Below are 17,162 nucleotides of genomic sequence, written 5' to 3'. Positions count from 1 at the left end.
TCTGAGGGAATTATGAAAATGCATAAGTTTGAATTTGATTTGCCTTTGATATTTAGATACATGGTAATGGAGTATACATTGAAATTAAGCCTTCCAATAGATAGAAACAATTTTGTGTGAGCGTGGGGAGAGCTTCGAGTTTGAACAGTTCATTCCAAAATAAGACAAATATTTTTGACAACTGACATTTTTCTACTGATTGTGAAATCTTATTCCCATTACTCAGAAGGAATGAAAAATAGTTTTACTTCAGTACATGAAGTAAAAAACATGAGTTTAACTTCATGTCTTTTAATGGACATTTTCAACACTCAGCTTTCTAGTACAACATAACATTTGAGCATTAATATATAACTTGAGGTTGATGCTTTAAAAAATGGTGATGTAAGTACTGAAGGCCCATTGACTCTTAATGCAATTTATCGTGAGAGCATTTTCCCCTGCCTACAGGAGCTGTTAATTTGCCCTGAAAACTCTCAGTGAGACCAGTGTGATTCCTGGCTAACACAAGTACAAAGTTACAGAGGGACTTTTGGACCATGGTGGGGAATCCCTCTGCTTTGGATGCCATCTTCAAGCTGTGGCAATGATTATGCTAATGTACAAGGAAAGTTATTACATCAGAAAACTGGAAGGAAAGTTTCCATACCTCATTTCTTTCATACCACCCAACATTTTGCATTTTGGAAAATGTCTGGGAGCGTTTCACCACAAAGTAAATGAGGTAGCCGCTCCCACACAAGCAGCATATGATGAGGACATTGGCCAGGACCCGCAGGAACCTCCTCAGGTGGATGTTCTCATCTTTGTTGCTTTCTTGCTCATCCACGATAGATTCCTGAAAAAGCAGAGATACTCACAGAATTGGAGCAAGTAAGTTGTAGCACTGAGCCTAAGGCAACATCGGATAGTTTTTTACGTTATAAAATGTAATTCTGAGCTATGATGGCTATATTGAACATGGTACTTTGCGTTAAGCTCAAACAAAACTCCATGAAGGCATCTCATTTTGCCTGGAAGGCACAAAGTGGCAGACAGCCTGCCACATCCCACGGGAATAAGGTGGGGAATAAGGCTCTAAAATAAAACATCTCCCAGCCGAGTCTGCAGCTGGGTTGCAAGGCCTTTTGGATGTCACTGCTAGCTCCTGGACAGGTGGTTGCACACCGTCATCAGGTCACCTCTTGCAACTCATCTTCACAAAAAAGAAAACTGATCAAGGCTTTGAAATCCGCAGCTGTTAGGCTTTTCTTCACTCCATGTGTAATTTTTTCCTGTGGCTAATTCCTGCTCAGTATCCCAAGCCTTAGCTCTTTTACAGTCCAAAAATTGGTTTGTGCATTTTAGCAAAGATCCTTCTGGTTTTATCTGTGTGCAATACTGCTATTAAGTCCCCTTTCTCTGGGATTTTACGTGAAGTGTTAGCTCTGAACAAGGTTAAACTGGATGAAGTTACTTTTCAGATCGAGCAGCTACATGCTGACTGGCGGCTCTTTTATGTATTGCCTTTTCCTTACCCAATCTGGTATGAATATGTAAAAAAAAGTGTGGGGCGAGCTGTTGTTGGAAAAGTTCTTCCCTCCTTCAGCAGATGCTCAATATATTTGGCCTTGCTTTGTATGTGTTTTATAATCACAAAACTCAGTCCAATTTGTTGAGTATTTTCTTTATTTTTTATTTGTAATTTTTTAATTTTTGAAACAGTTTTTGGTTAATGGAGCTCCTAGTAGCCCAGAGGCAAGGCAGAACATTACATAGAAATTTCTGTTAACCAAAAATAGTTTTGGATTTTTTATTTTTTTTTCACAGTTTCAAATAAAACTGTTTTGCTTTTTACAAACTTTGTTAATTAAAAAAAAATAAAGCCCTTTGAAAGTAGGCTTTAAGACCAAATTTTTTGACAGAAAAATATTTTACATATTTTTTGTTAGGGGTTACCTTGAAGCTGGTGGTGATGGATGCGAACTTGTTGTCTGCAGTCTCTGGGTTGCCAATGAGGTAGTCCCAGCTTGTGAACATTTTCCAGCTGAAAATGAAGTTGTCATCATCCCCATCTGCTGTACTCTCATTGGCATTGCGTGCCATCCTGTGTAAGGGCATGCACAGTGACAAGGTCAGGCCAAGTGTTTCACAGAGCCACCACATGTCCTGTTTCACAGAGCCACTACACTTGAGTTTTGCTGGGGCAGCTGGTGGGTGAGGAAGGAAAGCAGGGTGGTCTTTCATGGGGCTTGGGTGTGACTGTCAGGGCTATACAGGCCTTGTAATAAAACCCATAATGTATAGAAAAACTAGAATAGATGATGAAAGCAGGCAAGGGATTGCTTCCACTACCTCGTGCATGATGAAAGACTATTTACAGTGTTTCTGGGCCCTAGGGTAAATGATAATGGCTACCTTTAGGTAGTTAAATTTAGTCAAAAAGCACTGGTACTGTCCAGTACAGTCATTGCAACACAACATTTTAGTGATATTTTTGGTAGCTGCACAATGTTGGAGTGAAAGAGCTTGCAGCAAATCATGCAAGGAGAGGAAAAGGATTATTCTCGTTAATCAGCACAGGAGCAGATACGGCTTCTGTTGTTTCCTCTCTGTTATTTGATCCCTGAAATCCTTGTATGAGACAACAGATGCTGCCTTTTCATGGTAAAAATACAGTAAATCCCCATGCCCCACTCCAGTCAAAGACTCAAGAGGTTCTTTTTGCTGCATAGCAATAGTCTATTTCGATAGCAATACAAATACATTGGCTTATCCTTTCTTGTAAGGGAAGGATAACCTTTGCATGGTGTGGCCTCCAGAGAGAGATAGGGAGTTTTATTTTTGGCTTTGCAGACTGTCTTCACAGTGTGACATGATAGCTGTGGGGCTCACACTGGCTTTCCACAACTTTTTTTTTTTTTTTTTTTTTTCAGTGAAAGCATGTGAAAAGGAAGCTTTGAAACCTACTGCGGGTAAAATCCTCCTGCATGTTCACAAGAAGGAGGGAACCCAGATTTGGGAACCCAGCTAGGAGACACTGGCCTTACTTACGATCTTATAACAACCATCAGACTGTAGCCAAACACACTGATCCCAACCATGAAATATGCCATTGGTAGCCTATATTTCAACCAGCCAATGGTCCGCTGGTTGTTGTAGTAGCCATAGAAGAGTGCTGAGTACTTGATGTACCCCTAGAGGAAAAGCAAACACAAACCTTTGTGTAAGCCATGTGGCTGTTCCTCTGTAGGAAAAAGGTTTCTGGTGAAAACTGAAAATTTTAAACAAGGAAAATCATCTTGGCAATTATTTTAGTGTCTCACTCTGAGCCGTTTGCTGCCTTGTCATTTTTGAAAGCCATCAGTGCACTTATCATTTTACAAGAGGGAAGAAGGGGATTGTGTCAGAAGATACTGGCTCAAAACTAAAATGCAGTTTTTGTCTATCACTGTTTCATCCTTACCAGAAAAAACTTCTTTTTGTTCTTTGTGGCTTAGCCCACCTACTTCTCTAAGTCAGTATCAAACACTCATGATAGAAATGCTGTAGTAAAGGGGCTTCCCACCATGATATGAAACTTTTTCAATCAGCTAAGATGCAGTTGATGCTTGGTACCCTGTGGATTTAGCTCCTTTTACTGGCTACTACCTGCAGAGCAAATATAACTAAAGACTAAAATCAAAGTATTCACAAAGTATTTTCACATTTCTGTGAAAAGCAGAGCTCAGACAACAACAGCTACGTTGTCTCAAGTAGACCTATTTTTTACTTGCAAACTGTGGGGCATTCAGCAAGCATGCTGTTCTCCTAACCTGATCTCTCTATTTTTCTCTTACCTCATCCAGGTTGATGTGTATCATTGTATATTGTGCCTTTCAGCTCGTAAGTTAAGTGTAGTTAATTAGTCTGCCCGTGATAGTTGAGTGAGCTCCCTTCCAATCAAGGTTTTGGAAAAAGACAAAATTGAGACATCACTTGAAAACCATATCAAAGGCTGTGCACTGGGTCTAGTTTTGGGACATCCCTGGGTGCAACATCAGCTGCACATCTGTCCTGCACAAAGCACAGTGCCACAGGTACAGCGTAGTTTTGCGTGTTTTTCTTCCGGTGCTGCAGGCTGCAACTTGGGGAAATGCAGCAAGCCTGTGGCTGGCAGACCCAGAGCACATTGGCTTGGGGTTTGGAGCATGTTATTTATAGCATGTACTGGGTAACCGCAATGAAAAAAAAGCCTTATAAAACATAAAGATTATGTTTCTGGAGGGCACTAGTGACATTTTTTTCTCAGATTGGAATCCCAAACTTTCATCTTTTTGATCCATCAAATTGTCGGGACTGAAAAATTAGTTTCTCTCTGCACATCATCCAGTATACTCTTTAAACTCCATTTGTGAAGCATGGTGTCTGGTATCCAAGTGAGATTTACTCCTTTCTGCTCCTCTAGGAATCCGTGATGTGACCTCCTTTCTGTCAAAGCATGCTTTTCCTCTGACTCCTCTCTCTTAAAATGTATTTTTCAGGCTCACAGTATTGCCTCATTGTTTTACCCTTGCTCTGAAATATGTTCCCCACTGCACCTCTCCTGTGGAGCACACTGGACATCCATTCATTTTCAAAGGACGAGCCTCTGTGAAGGGCTTTATTCAACATCGTCTGGCTGCAGAAGGCAGTTTTAAGTTGTTGCCCCATAGCTGGATATTGTTTCACAAGCTTGTCAGGTGGGCAGCTGGCATTGTTTGGCAGAGAGACTCATGGGATCAAGCTCTTGATGAAAGAAGGGTGATGTAGGTTTATTTACCAAGCCAAAGGAAGGAGACTGGCAGGTGCTGGTAGCTAGTCTTTGATATGATGGCACAGCCTCAGCAAAAAGAAAACATCTTTACTGATGTGAATATGATGTGCGTGGTTTATTTTCTACTAGAGAAAACCTACAGCTGTGGTTCAGCAACACACCTGTTTGGTTTTTGTTGTTGGTGGTTGTTGTTTTGCTTGTTTTTTAGGCAGGGAGGTGTTAATTAAAATGATGCTTCTTGTATTCTTCCATCATGCTGGTCAGATGAAGTTTTTGTTCGCTACAAACTTATTTGAAATGTTGCTAATTGACCCCTGACTCTGGTGAATTTTGGATTCTGACAAGCAGGTGAAAAGGCTGGGAGAAGGAAACATAATGGAGCAGGTTATCTTGAGTGTCATCACGCGGCACTTCCAGGACAACCAGGTGATCAGGCCCAGTCAGCATGGGTTTATGAAAGGCAGGTCCTGCTTGACAAACCTTATCTCCTTATATGACAAAGTGACGCGTTTAGTGTATGAGGGAAGGGTTGTGGATGTGGTTTACCTTGACTTCAGTAAGGCTTTTGACACTGTTTCCCACAGCATTCTCCTCAAGAACCTGGCTGCTCTTGGCTTGGACTGGCATATGCTTTGTTGGGTTAGAAACTGGCTGGGTAGTCGGGCCGAAAGAGTCGTGGTGAATGGAGTTAAATGCAGTTGGAGGCCGGTCACTAGTGGAGTCCCCCAGGGCTCAGTACTGGGGCCAGTTCTGTTTAATATCTTTATTGATGATCTGGATGAGGGGATCGAGTGCACCCTCAGTAAGTTTGCAGACGACACCAAGTTAGGTACGCGTGTCGATCTGCTTGAGGGTAGGAAGGCTCTGTAGGATGACCTGGATAGGCTGGACCGATGGGCTGAGGCCAACTGTATGAAGTTCAACAAGGCCAAGTGCCGGGTCCTGCCCCTGGGGCACAACAAACCCAAGCAGCACTACAGGCTGGGAGATGAGTGGTTGGAAAGCTGCCTGGTAGGGAAGGACCTGGGAGTATTGGTTGATCGTCGGCTGAATATGAGCCAGCAGTGTGCTTAGGTGGCCAAGAAGGCCAACAGCATCCTGGCTTGTATAAGAAACAGTGTGGCCAGCAGGACTAGGGAAGTGATTGTCCCCCTGTACTCGGCTCTGGTGAGGCCGCACCTTGAGTACTGTGTTCAGTTTTGGGCCCCTCGCTACAAGAAGGACATCAAGGTGCTCGAGAGAGTCCAGAGAAGGGCGACGAGGCTGGTGTGGGGTCTGGAGAACAAGTCTTATGTGGAGCGGCTGAGGGAACTGGGATTGTTCAGCCTGGAGAAGAGGAGGCTCAGGGGAGACCTTGTCGCTCTCTATAGGTACCTTAAAGGAGGCTGTAGCGAGGTGGGGATTGGTCTATTCTCCCACATGCCTGGTGACAGGACGAGGGGGAATGGGCTAAAGTTGCGCCAGGGGAGGTTTAGGTTGGATATTAGGAAGAACTTCTTTACCGAAAGGGTTGTTAGGCATTGGAATGGTCTGCCCAGGGAAGTGGTTGAGTCGCCATCCCTGGAGGTCTTTAAGAGACGTTTAGATGTAGCATTTAGTGATATGATTTAGTGGAGGTCTTGTTAGTGTTAGGTCAGAGGTTGGACTAGGTGATCTTGGAGGTCTCTTCCAACCTAGATGATTCTGTGATTCTGTGATTCTGTGATAATGGGTTCCTCATCAGAAAATGGGTGGTGAACACAACTCTGTCCCTGTCAGCTTTCTTGATGCATCAGTACTTGAAGCTTTGTTAATAAACTAGTTTAAATTGTCTGGTTTACATTAGCTTGTTAATTTGTTTGTTTTAACAAATGAAGTTGTGATGGTTTTTATTACAGAAGGACTGGGTCCCATACATGCAATGTGTGGGCCAGCACCAACAAGCATTTCATAATTGTTTCTATAAGCAGCAGCTTTGAAACTCGGATTCCAAGATATTGCCTGCAGCAGCATCCCTTCATGCCTGGCCCATGGGGATGGTAGGGGTGAGAGGATAATTCTCTTCCCAAGGCTGTGAGCAAACTCTGTGGTATGGGAAGATGTTCCCTGTCTACCAACCAGGAGTGCTGCTTGCATTTCCTTTCTGGCTTGCTGGGTTGGAGCAGATCTTGTTTTTCTTCTTCGTTGTGGTTGCCTTTTCAGTTGAAAGTCAAATGGCTCTTGTTCGTACTAAAGACTTTGGTTTTTCAGGATAAAATTCTACATTTATGAAAGTGAGTTGATACAGATGCAATATTTGTTCTATGCAAGCTAAAGATAAAGCAGAAATGTGTTCTTTGGGCACTTTTTCCTTGGAAAAAAGATTTTTTTTTTTGCCTGATTTCACAGGGCAACTCTGTGAAAGTGGTGTAAGTAAGTTGCACCAAGCTCACGACTGGGCAATTTACATTGTCACTGGCTTCTATTAATGCTCATGCAAAAATGTAACATCAACTCTGGTGTCTCATTAGTAAAATTTTTGTGTAGATAAAAGGGCATGGGGTTCCTAAATCTGCTTTGACTTCCCTCAGCATGGAGCTGTACAACTCCACTGGCCTTAGTGGATTTTATTTTGCCCCACTGCACCTCATTAACCCCAGAAAGCACATTTTTGGGTGGTGTTAGCCAGCTCTGTGTTGGGATGTGACACATCCCATTTGGACTAAAAGTGCATTTGTTTTGTTCCTGATAAAGCAAGAAATATACACGTGTGTATACAAACACATATGAGATATGCCAGGAAGCACATTTGTAGATGGAAGGATTCAAATCCATATGCATATGTCTTAATACACATATGCTATTTTGGCCAGGAATCTCTGGGGATCTGCACTATGGCATCTGCACTGTGGCACTCATGGGTGCGGGCATCTCTTCATCTTCTAGAAGAAAAAGATTCATTGTTGGTTTACCTCAGGACAAATTCATCCCTGTAGCTTCACTAACTTCTGAAGGGTTTTATCATGGATTAAACTGATCTACTAATCTCTTATGATTAACAACCCTGTACTTACCTCAAAATCCCAAAGAACAGAAAAATCCATAGCTGTTGCTTGTTCAGCCCGGGGTACAGTTTTTCTTGGCATGCTCCCATATGGCATTCCCATCAGGATCTGGTGATCATTAATAAGAGAGATGTATGTGTAGTATAACACACTGTAGTTTTTGTTTGTTTGTTTGTTGTTTTTCTTCCTTAGTGAGTTGCTTTTGGTTGATTTTTAATATGTATTTTATTTCTTAGTACCTGAACAGCAGTGTAAAATATTTAGAATTAATTTTGCTAATGAATTAGATCCCTCCATGAACAGCTCCAGTTTAAATGTCCTTGGTTTAGCAAGAGGTTTCTTTGTCTGAATTTCATGGGTCTAATGCAATAAAGGGATTAGTTTTATCTATTTATTCAGGACTCTTCCTTTGAGAGAAGTCAAGAGCACTGGGTTAAGCTTGCAGTAGATTCTGTATTATACAGTCTTGAATTGAAAAATGGTCTCAAGGTGAGGTGAAAGGCAGTTAAGTGTGGGCAAGAAGCATATGACAAAATGACATAAAGAATAGTTTTCATAGCACAGCCTCTCCTGATGACACCATGCATAGCACTCCTTGCAGCAAGTCCCACAGCTATTGAAGTCCACACAGAGAATGTCAAGGGCTATGGAGAGTTAATAACATATTTACCAGCAGACTCTGGTGTCCATACCAAAATATGTCAGCATTCCTAGCCTAGAAAGGTCCTAGCATATCATCTACCATTTATTTTTAGGGCTATCTCATTAATTTCAAAATCATTTGTGACTAAATGTTTATTGCCTAGCTACTCTCCATATTGTAACAGCTCAGTAGCAATGAGTAACATTAGGCATACATTAAAAACAAATTATATAAAGCTTCTTAGTCCTCTACCATACACATAGTTCGCAAAAACAAACCAAACCAAACCAAACCAAAAAAAAACCCACACAAACCACATTTGTATTTTTCAGTGCTAATGGCTACATCTCTTCATTCTGGGAGGAAACAGAGCTTTTGCTTTTGGTAGTGTGAACAACCCCATCAAGGAGAACAAAAGCATGGTCCTCAGGAGAGACTCTATGCTGCATTTTTGCTCCATAAAAATCTGTGTTGAACAGAACAGATGCCACTGTCTGTGTATTACACAGACTTTAAAGACTGTACAGAGTAATTTAGCCATAGGTTTAATGGCTACATTAAAAAATTCTTCAATAAATGACCATATAAAGTTAGCTATTAAATCCTTTTCCTTCTCCAAGTACAGCGAGAAATGCAAAAACTAAAAATACAACTCATCCTTGTGAATCATCTGAACTAGAAATACAAAAAAGGGATACTTCCCAAACAAACATTATTTGGCAAAGTGCTTGGGACACCTTTTGTTACTTCTCTTGATGGTTCCTTTTCAAGAATCTCCTGTGCTCATTGATCTGAGACCATGGCCCTTGTAGGGTCCAAATGGGCTCCTGAGCCCAAGGTGGGATGTTGGCATTGGTACTATCCATCAGAAACCTTGGCAGTTTTTCCAGTGTGACCTTATCCTTGAGCCTGTGAAAGCTCATGCAATGGCATGTTTGTCAAAGCTGGACTCATCAAATCTGGTGAGGATTGCATTGCAGCTGATGGCTCTGGTCCTTCATAATTATGTAGGCAGTTATATATGAGCCTACTTCATTATCTTCACTGTGATTCATAAAATGCAGAGAGGTGAAGAAAACATTTGGAAATGTCCCATAATGTCATTGGGGTTTTCTTAATATGTTTAAGAGCACAGTTCATTTCTTATGGCACTTACGGACATGAACCTGTACCTAGGTTGTGTTTTTCACTTTAGTCAAAACAGGAAAATAGCTTCATGCTAGGTCTCTGAGTTCCTATGTGAGCTGCTGGATGGGCAGGATCTTCAGCAGCCTTTTAGGTCTACTGATTTCAATGCAACTTTTGCTCCTGTCTCAGTAACATCCTTGTAAGTTGTTCTTTGTAAGCAATCATCCCTACACATTTCATTTTTCTAAAGCACTGCCAGTTACAAATCCTTATTTGAGCCAACAGTCTCACATTCATGTTAAGCAATGGGTATGATATTACAGAGAGGATTAAGCACTTACCTCTGGAATTATAACCAGTCCAAATATTAAACCAAAAAGGACAAGATTTACACCGTACAGCCATCGCAGAAATATGAAGTAGGAAGCAACTGAGGAGCCAAAGTGACCTTAAAGCAGAAGATACTTAATGGTTAGGAGTTCGGGGGGGGGGAGGGCTAAGCTGTCTTCAGCAAGACCTAGACCCATATACCCCATAGATCTTCCCTCATATATTGCCGAAGACCCTCCCAACTGTCCCCACTGCTGGTGGAGACGCCAAAGACCGGTGTATGTGCTCCTTGTGTGTCACTGGTGCCTGGGGTGAACGGGGACCGGGGGAACTGGAGCACGGTTTGAATGAATGCAAAACTGCCTTAAAAAATGTCTCACTGCCGTCACATGGCATGGAGAAACTTCCACTTACTTTCCACTTCTTTTATCTTCATCTCCCAGGGTATGCACTGGGTTTTAAAATTGTCAAAGTCTCTCTTAAATTTCACCCATTTCTGAAACAAGACAACATGGCTGTGAGTAGAGAGGTGTGAAGCGTGAGGCTGCTTTGTCTGTAGGGCTTCCTCATGCCAAGGTTTGGCAGCACTGCTAGAAGTGGGTGTAAAGCCCTGAAGACCAAATCAAAATCTCTGGTCTAGATCTGGGTCTGATCTTTTGGACTATTTCAGAAACTACCTTCATCTCCAAAGCCCCTCATCCCCCAAGTGTTCACATTTGTTATCTGAATTTATCCCTTCCCAGGCTTTTAGAAAACTACAGTTGTCCTATGATTTTACCATGTTATAGAGGGGTGGAAAATTCAACCCTAGCTCTGGACTGAAAGAATTGATGCAGAGATAACTCTTTAAAACAAAATTTAATTTGATAAAGTTCAGAGCTTGGATCCTTCCTTATCAGACCAGCATCTAAATTCCCATTGATTGCATCAGCTCAGGTCTAGCTCTGGTTTTCACTTCTCAATATAACCTCCATGACAACATGCAACTTGGTAACCAACCTCAGTCTTAAAACACCATCAATGCCCCCCCCATCATCTCATCATTAACTGGGAGGATGATATTTTACAGGAGTCCGTAGGGCAGTCCAAGAGGCATGGCCTCTCGTGTCTTTAGGGGTACGTTGTCTCACACTTCAAGGTTTCTGGAGATCACAACCAGAAAGCTGTGCTTTTTGCTGTTCACCCAAATCCCTCCTTACTCCAGGGAAGGTGACAATGAGATTGAGGTAGGGGGAAATTTCCCTCTGCTCTTTCAATAATCATCATAGAATTTAAGCTGGCTAGTATTTTTTTGAACATGGACAGGAAGTTTTATCCTGACATCCTAGTATTCCTTCTGCCTATTATGAGTTAATAATCTACCAAAAGTATGCTGAATAAATAAACAGTTTCCATGCTTTTCTCTGCTGTCATTTCCGTACTTACTTTTGCCATCATCATCTTATACGCATACAGCTTTTTGCCTTTCCCTTTTCCTAGGGCTCCTTCAAACTTCTCAACAAAAGCTTGCGCCTCCCTAGTTGGAAAATAAACAAGCATGGATTACTGAAAAAACAAAGGGGCTCTTTAGCTTTACACCTCTTTACACTTCTTTGAACCCAGCATGACTATGATAATTTCTCTCCCCTCATGCATTGGTCAAGAAGAAAATGATATTTTCTAGCAAAACAAACTCCAAGAAGATGCAGAATTTCCTTCCAACAAACAACTCCATAGAAACAATTTCATTTAGGTTCCTTAGAAGGTAGTAATGATTGCAGTGGTCCAGGGATAACAAGAAAGGACAGAGGTACGTGATACTAGGTAGAATTTTCACCCTGGTCCTACCCCAAAGGGAAAATATGTCAGAAATAATATTGCTTTGCTCTTTTTCCTTTTATTGCAGAACTCCAGAATCTGAGGGTCACAAAATTTTATTTGTAATGATCTCAGGCTCATAGTGTACCTGTGAGACAGAAATGCTGCTTTAATGCAGTTTTCCTGTACAGAGCTACAATCAGATTTTTAGAAATACTTTGGGGTGTTCAACGCTCCTGATGCTAAGGGAAGATAGAGCAGGTATTGGTCTTCAGGGTGTAAAAGAGTAGCAGAGGCACACAGGGACTGTCCACCTTCACAGCCCTATTATGGCACCTCTGAGCAGCCATTTAGCAAAAGCAGAGTGGGGACATCACCCACATCCATAGGGGGCTGTATGCACCTTACAATGCTATTTTTGAAGTTGAAATTGTTCTTGGGATAAAGGAGGTTTCATATGGTTTTTAACCAAAGATCTGGGATTTGCCTTGAAGTAGGAATGGTTTGTGATGAGCCCTTCCCTGTTGGCCTGTGAGCAGCAAAGTTATCTTTGATCCACAAACCTTTGCAAATAATACACAATTTTTTTTCCAAGCAACACCTTCTCAGGAAGTCTGAAGTAATACGGCACCTTGCTGCTTTGATTTCTGTCTAGCAATCGGTATGAATAAGCAAAGCAGGGCACAGAGTTTGCTTTAACAAGTAGACTGACAGAAGTGAGTCACTTGGTTTTAAATACAAGTGTAGAATGACATGGTAGTGGATATCAGTTGAACAGATTTGCACCTTGTCTGTTCTCTGGTTACAGAGACTGAAAATCAAATTCCACATTTTAACTCTGATCCTCTGAGCCCATATGGGCTGGCCAGGTTCAGCTGGTCACTTTTTCTGAGGCTGAGGTGTTATGGTAGCAGCAGCAAAAAATGTAGTTTCTAGGAAAGGCAAAGTGCAGCTGACAGCTGGTGAAGACTCCAGGGGTGAAGGTTCCTGGTACCTGAGCACTGAGAGCTTCTTCACCATTCGCCAGGGCTTGTTCCTCATGGTGGAAATCAGTTTTTTCCTTTGCTCTACCTGCTCCATCAGCATCGCAAGCTCTTCCTCTGACAGTGATTCCTCATCAAATGAGTTGGAAGACTCAGAGGAAGTACTGTGAGAGACATAAAATTAACAGCACAAAATTGAAAAACTCACAGGAGTTAGAGGGAAGCTCTCATGGGTGGGGTGGGCATGTTTACTCTGGCTCCCATGGGTCCTGGGGCAATGTGCAGAACCATCAGCTGGCCTGCAAGTGACAGTCTGTATCCCATGGGGACCACTGTCTGGAGGAAAGAGTGGCCAGCTTCATGGGAAGGCCTTTGGGTGTTTGTATACTGAAATCTCCAGATCTCATGGAGCAGGATAAACTGAGGGGCAGTGCCCCCTGAGCATGCAGCACCCACCAGCATGGTTGATCAAGAGCTGATTGCATTCCACCATAACTCAACTGACATAGTGCTTTGGACCATGTTACAAATATAGAAGCACTGCATAGTGCAACAACTGGCTCTGGAGAAATGTTTTTCATGCCTGGGACAAGATTTAACAAGGATGAGGCTTGAAAACGTGACAGATTCCTTTTAACTTTAACATTTCCATAGACCAATCTGGAGAACATGCCTGGATCTGAAGCATTTGGGCTGAGAAACAGTAATGAAAGAAAACTTTGGAAAGAGTTCGATTGCATGGCAATTTACGTTAATGTTTTTTGCCCTTGTATTTTTTTGGAAGAGCAGTAATGTATTTGCAGGCTATTAGTTTTGTAGTTCTGACCCATACGCCACAAACTCATGGCGTGTCCATACAGCTGCACGTCTGTCACCTGGCACACTAAAAGGATCATCAAATTACCTGTTTTTCCCGCCTTTCTTCTGTTTGTTCTCCCCCTCCTTTCGTTTTTTATTTGTTTTCTTTTCTTTATTTTCTGAATTCTTCTGATCTTTAGTAGAAGCCTTTTTGTCTCTCTCTTTTACTTCTGCCTTTTTTCCATCACCATTTTTCTTTTGGTGTTTTTTTCTCCTAGAAGCTCTGTTTTGTTGGGGACAATTTTCTTCCTCTTTGCTTTCATCTTCTTTGTCTCTCTGTGGCTTTTTTCTTTCAAGTCTACCTGCTCTGACAGTTTCCCTGCGGGGCCGTTTCTTAGATGTCTTCTCCTTTCCTTCATCTTCTGCAAGGGATTAAAAACAAAAAACGAAACAAACAAACAAACAAAAACACTTTGGAAAACACTTAGCTTTCCATATTGGATTGGCATAATAAGGATTCATTAGAAAAGTGCCAGCAGGATGCCTGCTGCAAATCTGAGGGAAGTCAATGAGCAGATTCCTGTTGACCTCAGCGGGTTTTGCATTATGCCCTGCCCAAGAGCCAAATACAGCACTTTGGTATGCAACTATTTAAGATAGCAAGGCCCATTTTATCACATCAGCAGCTGATGTGTAACTATGAGAAAATCGGATCTTAGTTACAAAAGCAAAAGCCCATCCATCAGAGAGCATAAACAGATATCTTCCTGACCTGTAAACACTCCAGACCAGCAGAAACAGAAACTGCAGTCAGTTAAACAGCATGCAATGTGCTGCTTGTTGCAATGTCCTTGAAAGCTCTTTACTTCTTTAAACTTGGTACGGAGGTCTTCTATTTATATATAGAAAAGGTAGTGCTTAGGCAGCACCAGGTTTTGCTTCTATATTTTGCCTTCTATAAGAAGGTCTATATCCACACAAGGAAAGAAAAACGGGTAATCTTTGATACACATTTTATTCTCACTGGCATTGCAAATAAGAAACTCATTTGTCCAGGTTAAGAAGCGTCTCCAGCTTAAAGGATTGAAATGCAACATGCTTTTTATTGCAGAATATCATGGAAAAGGGGAAAATAACATTCTAAAAACTCCAAGCCCCTCCATCCCTTTTGCCACCAAGTATATTAAAAACAATAGTAAAGTTTTTCAGGTTCTCTTCACTTCTAATTGTCCAAAATTTGACTGATGAATATAAGGTTCTCATGAAAAATGAAGTTTGTAGTTTTGGCATGGATTTTTTTTCCCAGGGTTGAAGAAATTACAATGGAAGAAGGAAATTGTGCTGGAGTAGGATTCATAGTCAAAGATGAACAGCCTAAGAGGAGAGGAAAATGGAAGCAAAGAGGATTTTAGTATTTGTATTTTTCTTTTCATTAAAAGATAGAAGTTAATAACAAGCAAATAGTTTTTGCTTGCTAGTCAGAAAAAATAGAAGGAGATGGTAATCATACTTGTCTTTGGGAATGAGAAAGAACTTTTCAACTCATTTCTTGAGAGCCATTAGGTAGGTTTCACTTACTATGTAATGTTCCATCTCAGCTGAATTTCAGATAGTGATCTAGATCAAAGGACCAACTACACGCTTTGAGAAAATGTTCATTTTGTGCAGCCAGCCATAACAGTTTTAATTTGCAACCTATCAAATACTAGGATAAATGTGGAGCATTCATCTATTACTTTTATCTTATTTCCTTCTTTTCCTGTATGGGAAAGGTGGATATATTTAAAAAAAATCATAGTCATTTTGCTAATTACTTTCTCACATTTTATGGATAGTATAGACCGTACAGACATGGTTGTGAACCATTTTTTCAGTTGTCTAGACACTCGTATCATCTACCCAGTGTTGTTACAATCATAAGTCTTAGCTATCTCTATTTAGTGGTATAATCCTACCCCTTAGCTATTTCTCCTTATTAGACTGTCTTCAATCCATTTTCATTTTTATCTTCTTGTGGTCAGGGTTAATCAAGACACCAGTGCATTATAGCAGCATGCATTGCAGGGAAAGCAAACAGGACCTTGGCACAATACAAAGCATTCACAGGGTGATGCTTTACTGGGATACCTGTTATACTTGGGGTGGCTGTAGAGGGACAAGGGCTACAGCAGCCTCCCATGCTAGGAGCATGGATGAAGAAGGGCAGGCTGCTTAAGCTTGGTGTTTTACATATCGCTATCATAAATCAAACCTCAAGGGAAAAATCTGCATGCTTACAAGTAGCTCACAAAATGGTTCCCATTGTAGAGCATGTCAAAACCCAGTGAGAAAAAGGAAAGATATCACCTCCTGGATTTAAAACAAGACCATATTGTTTAATCTCTACATTACCTTCACTCTGTGTGTCACTCTCGACTTGTCCATCAATCTCTATTCCAGCTGCAAGAAAAAGAATGAAGAGTAATTGCACTTGTTGCTGGGATTTACACGATGCTTTACGCAGTGGATCCTTAAGTGCAAACTGAGCTTGGCAGAACATCCCTTATTGATTACACATTATATTCTTTTCCTACAGTGATACTCTTAATATTCCCTTTAGTTTAGCAGATAGACAAAAATTCCTTGCATGAGCAAACAGAAATTGCACAGTCTTTGAAAGATGAAACATGGTGCGCTTGGGAAGTCCTGAGACATTTTGCTAAGTGTGTGGCAGCATCTGAACTGAAATGACCTCACAGTGATACCAACCATCTTCCATGATGACCTGTAACGTGCATTTCTTTTTCTTCCCCATGACAGCCTCTGTCTTTTGCATGGATACCAAAGCTTCTGTGCACCTTGATCATAAGCAGGTTACTCTCTCTTGCAGCATCCACGTGCTCCTTCTCTCAGCATTGCAGGCAGACAGGCATGTCCAGCTGTGGCTGGGCTCCTGCGTGTAAGCCATGCGGGCAGGGAAGGCAGAGAGGAGCACAGCTCTGCCTCAGCCCACCCAAATGCTTTCCCTTCTTCTTCCCTCTCCCTGTGAAAGGCAGCTGTCGGCGTTATGTTGCATTTCATGATTTAAACATGAAGGAAAGCCCCATGGTGGATGCTTGGCAGTATCGTATGAAACACAGACACAAGTCACGTCTGGTTCTGACATAAGCATAGGGCTGCAGACTTTGAAAGTATCAGCTGTCTTAATGCCATATTCTTTACTGACCTGCCTCAATCTCTGTAGCCGTGTTAGTCCCTCTCTTGCACCTCAGTAAACATCTTAGTGTGGTGCCTCTTGGCAGTCTTGTTGTCCTCCACCTGTGTCCTCTGTAGGGGTCTCAGGAACAAATAGAGGCAGTAAGGAGCCAGCACTCAGGATGCTGGCCTCTGTTTTTCTTTCCCTCCTTCTGCTCTGTGTGACCTCAGCAGACTCATTGTGCTTGCTGGTAAAATGGGATAGATTTTCCTTCTAGGTGCTCCGAGGCTTAATTAATTAATGCGAGACCCTCATTTGGAAGGTCCTTTCGTACCGCAAAGTATTGTGTTGCATCCTGCAGCTTGTGTCTTTCTATGGGCTGAGCCTCCAGTGGTGATAGGTTTGTCTGAATTATCTCTGGTTTAAAATCCACAGTGTCTGCCCCAGCGGCTGGCCTCAGGAGAAGGATTCAGCAACAGCTTTAGCTTTCACTCAAATTGATGCATCCCCA

The 17,162-nt window shown here is 41.8% G+C and overlaps 1 protein-coding gene across 1 annotated transcript in view; it reads right to left on the bottom strand.

Moving 5' to 3' along the window:
- TMC2 (transmembrane channel like 2) overlaps window positions 1-16,270 on the bottom strand; it is a 32,218-nt gene extending 15,948 nt beyond the window's left edge. Inside the window, exons 1-11 of the mRNA XM_050708762.1 lie at window positions 16,225-16,270; window positions 15,868-15,915; window positions 13,583-13,898; window positions 12,690-12,842; window positions 11,324-11,414; window positions 10,313-10,394; window positions 9,910-10,016; window positions 7,807-7,905; window positions 3,034-3,176; window positions 1,939-2,086; window positions 650-838 (exon numbers count right to left, since the gene is read on the bottom strand). Coding sequence (XP_050564719.1) covers window positions 650-838; window positions 1,939-2,086; window positions 3,034-3,176; window positions 7,807-7,905; window positions 9,910-10,016; window positions 10,313-10,394; window positions 11,324-11,414; window positions 12,690-12,842; window positions 13,583-13,898; window positions 15,868-15,915; window positions 16,225-16,270 — 1,422 coding nt within the window. The remainder of the gene's footprint in view (window positions 1-649; window positions 839-1,938; window positions 2,087-3,033; window positions 3,177-7,806; window positions 7,906-9,909; window positions 10,017-10,312; window positions 10,395-11,323; window positions 11,415-12,689; window positions 12,843-13,582; window positions 13,899-15,867; window positions 15,916-16,224) is intronic.
- Window positions 16,271-17,162: the final 892 nt, after the last annotated feature.

This window comes from Cygnus atratus, chromosome 2, assembly GCF_013377495.2.
Source record: "Cygnus atratus isolate AKBS03 ecotype Queensland, Australia chromosome 2, CAtr_DNAZoo_HiC_assembly, whole genome shotgun sequence".
Taxonomy (NCBI): Eukaryota; Metazoa; Chordata; class Aves; order Anseriformes; family Anatidae; genus Cygnus; species Cygnus atratus.
The sequence above is the reverse complement of the archived record's forward strand: the minus strand, read 5'-3'. Positions and strand labels throughout refer to the sequence as shown.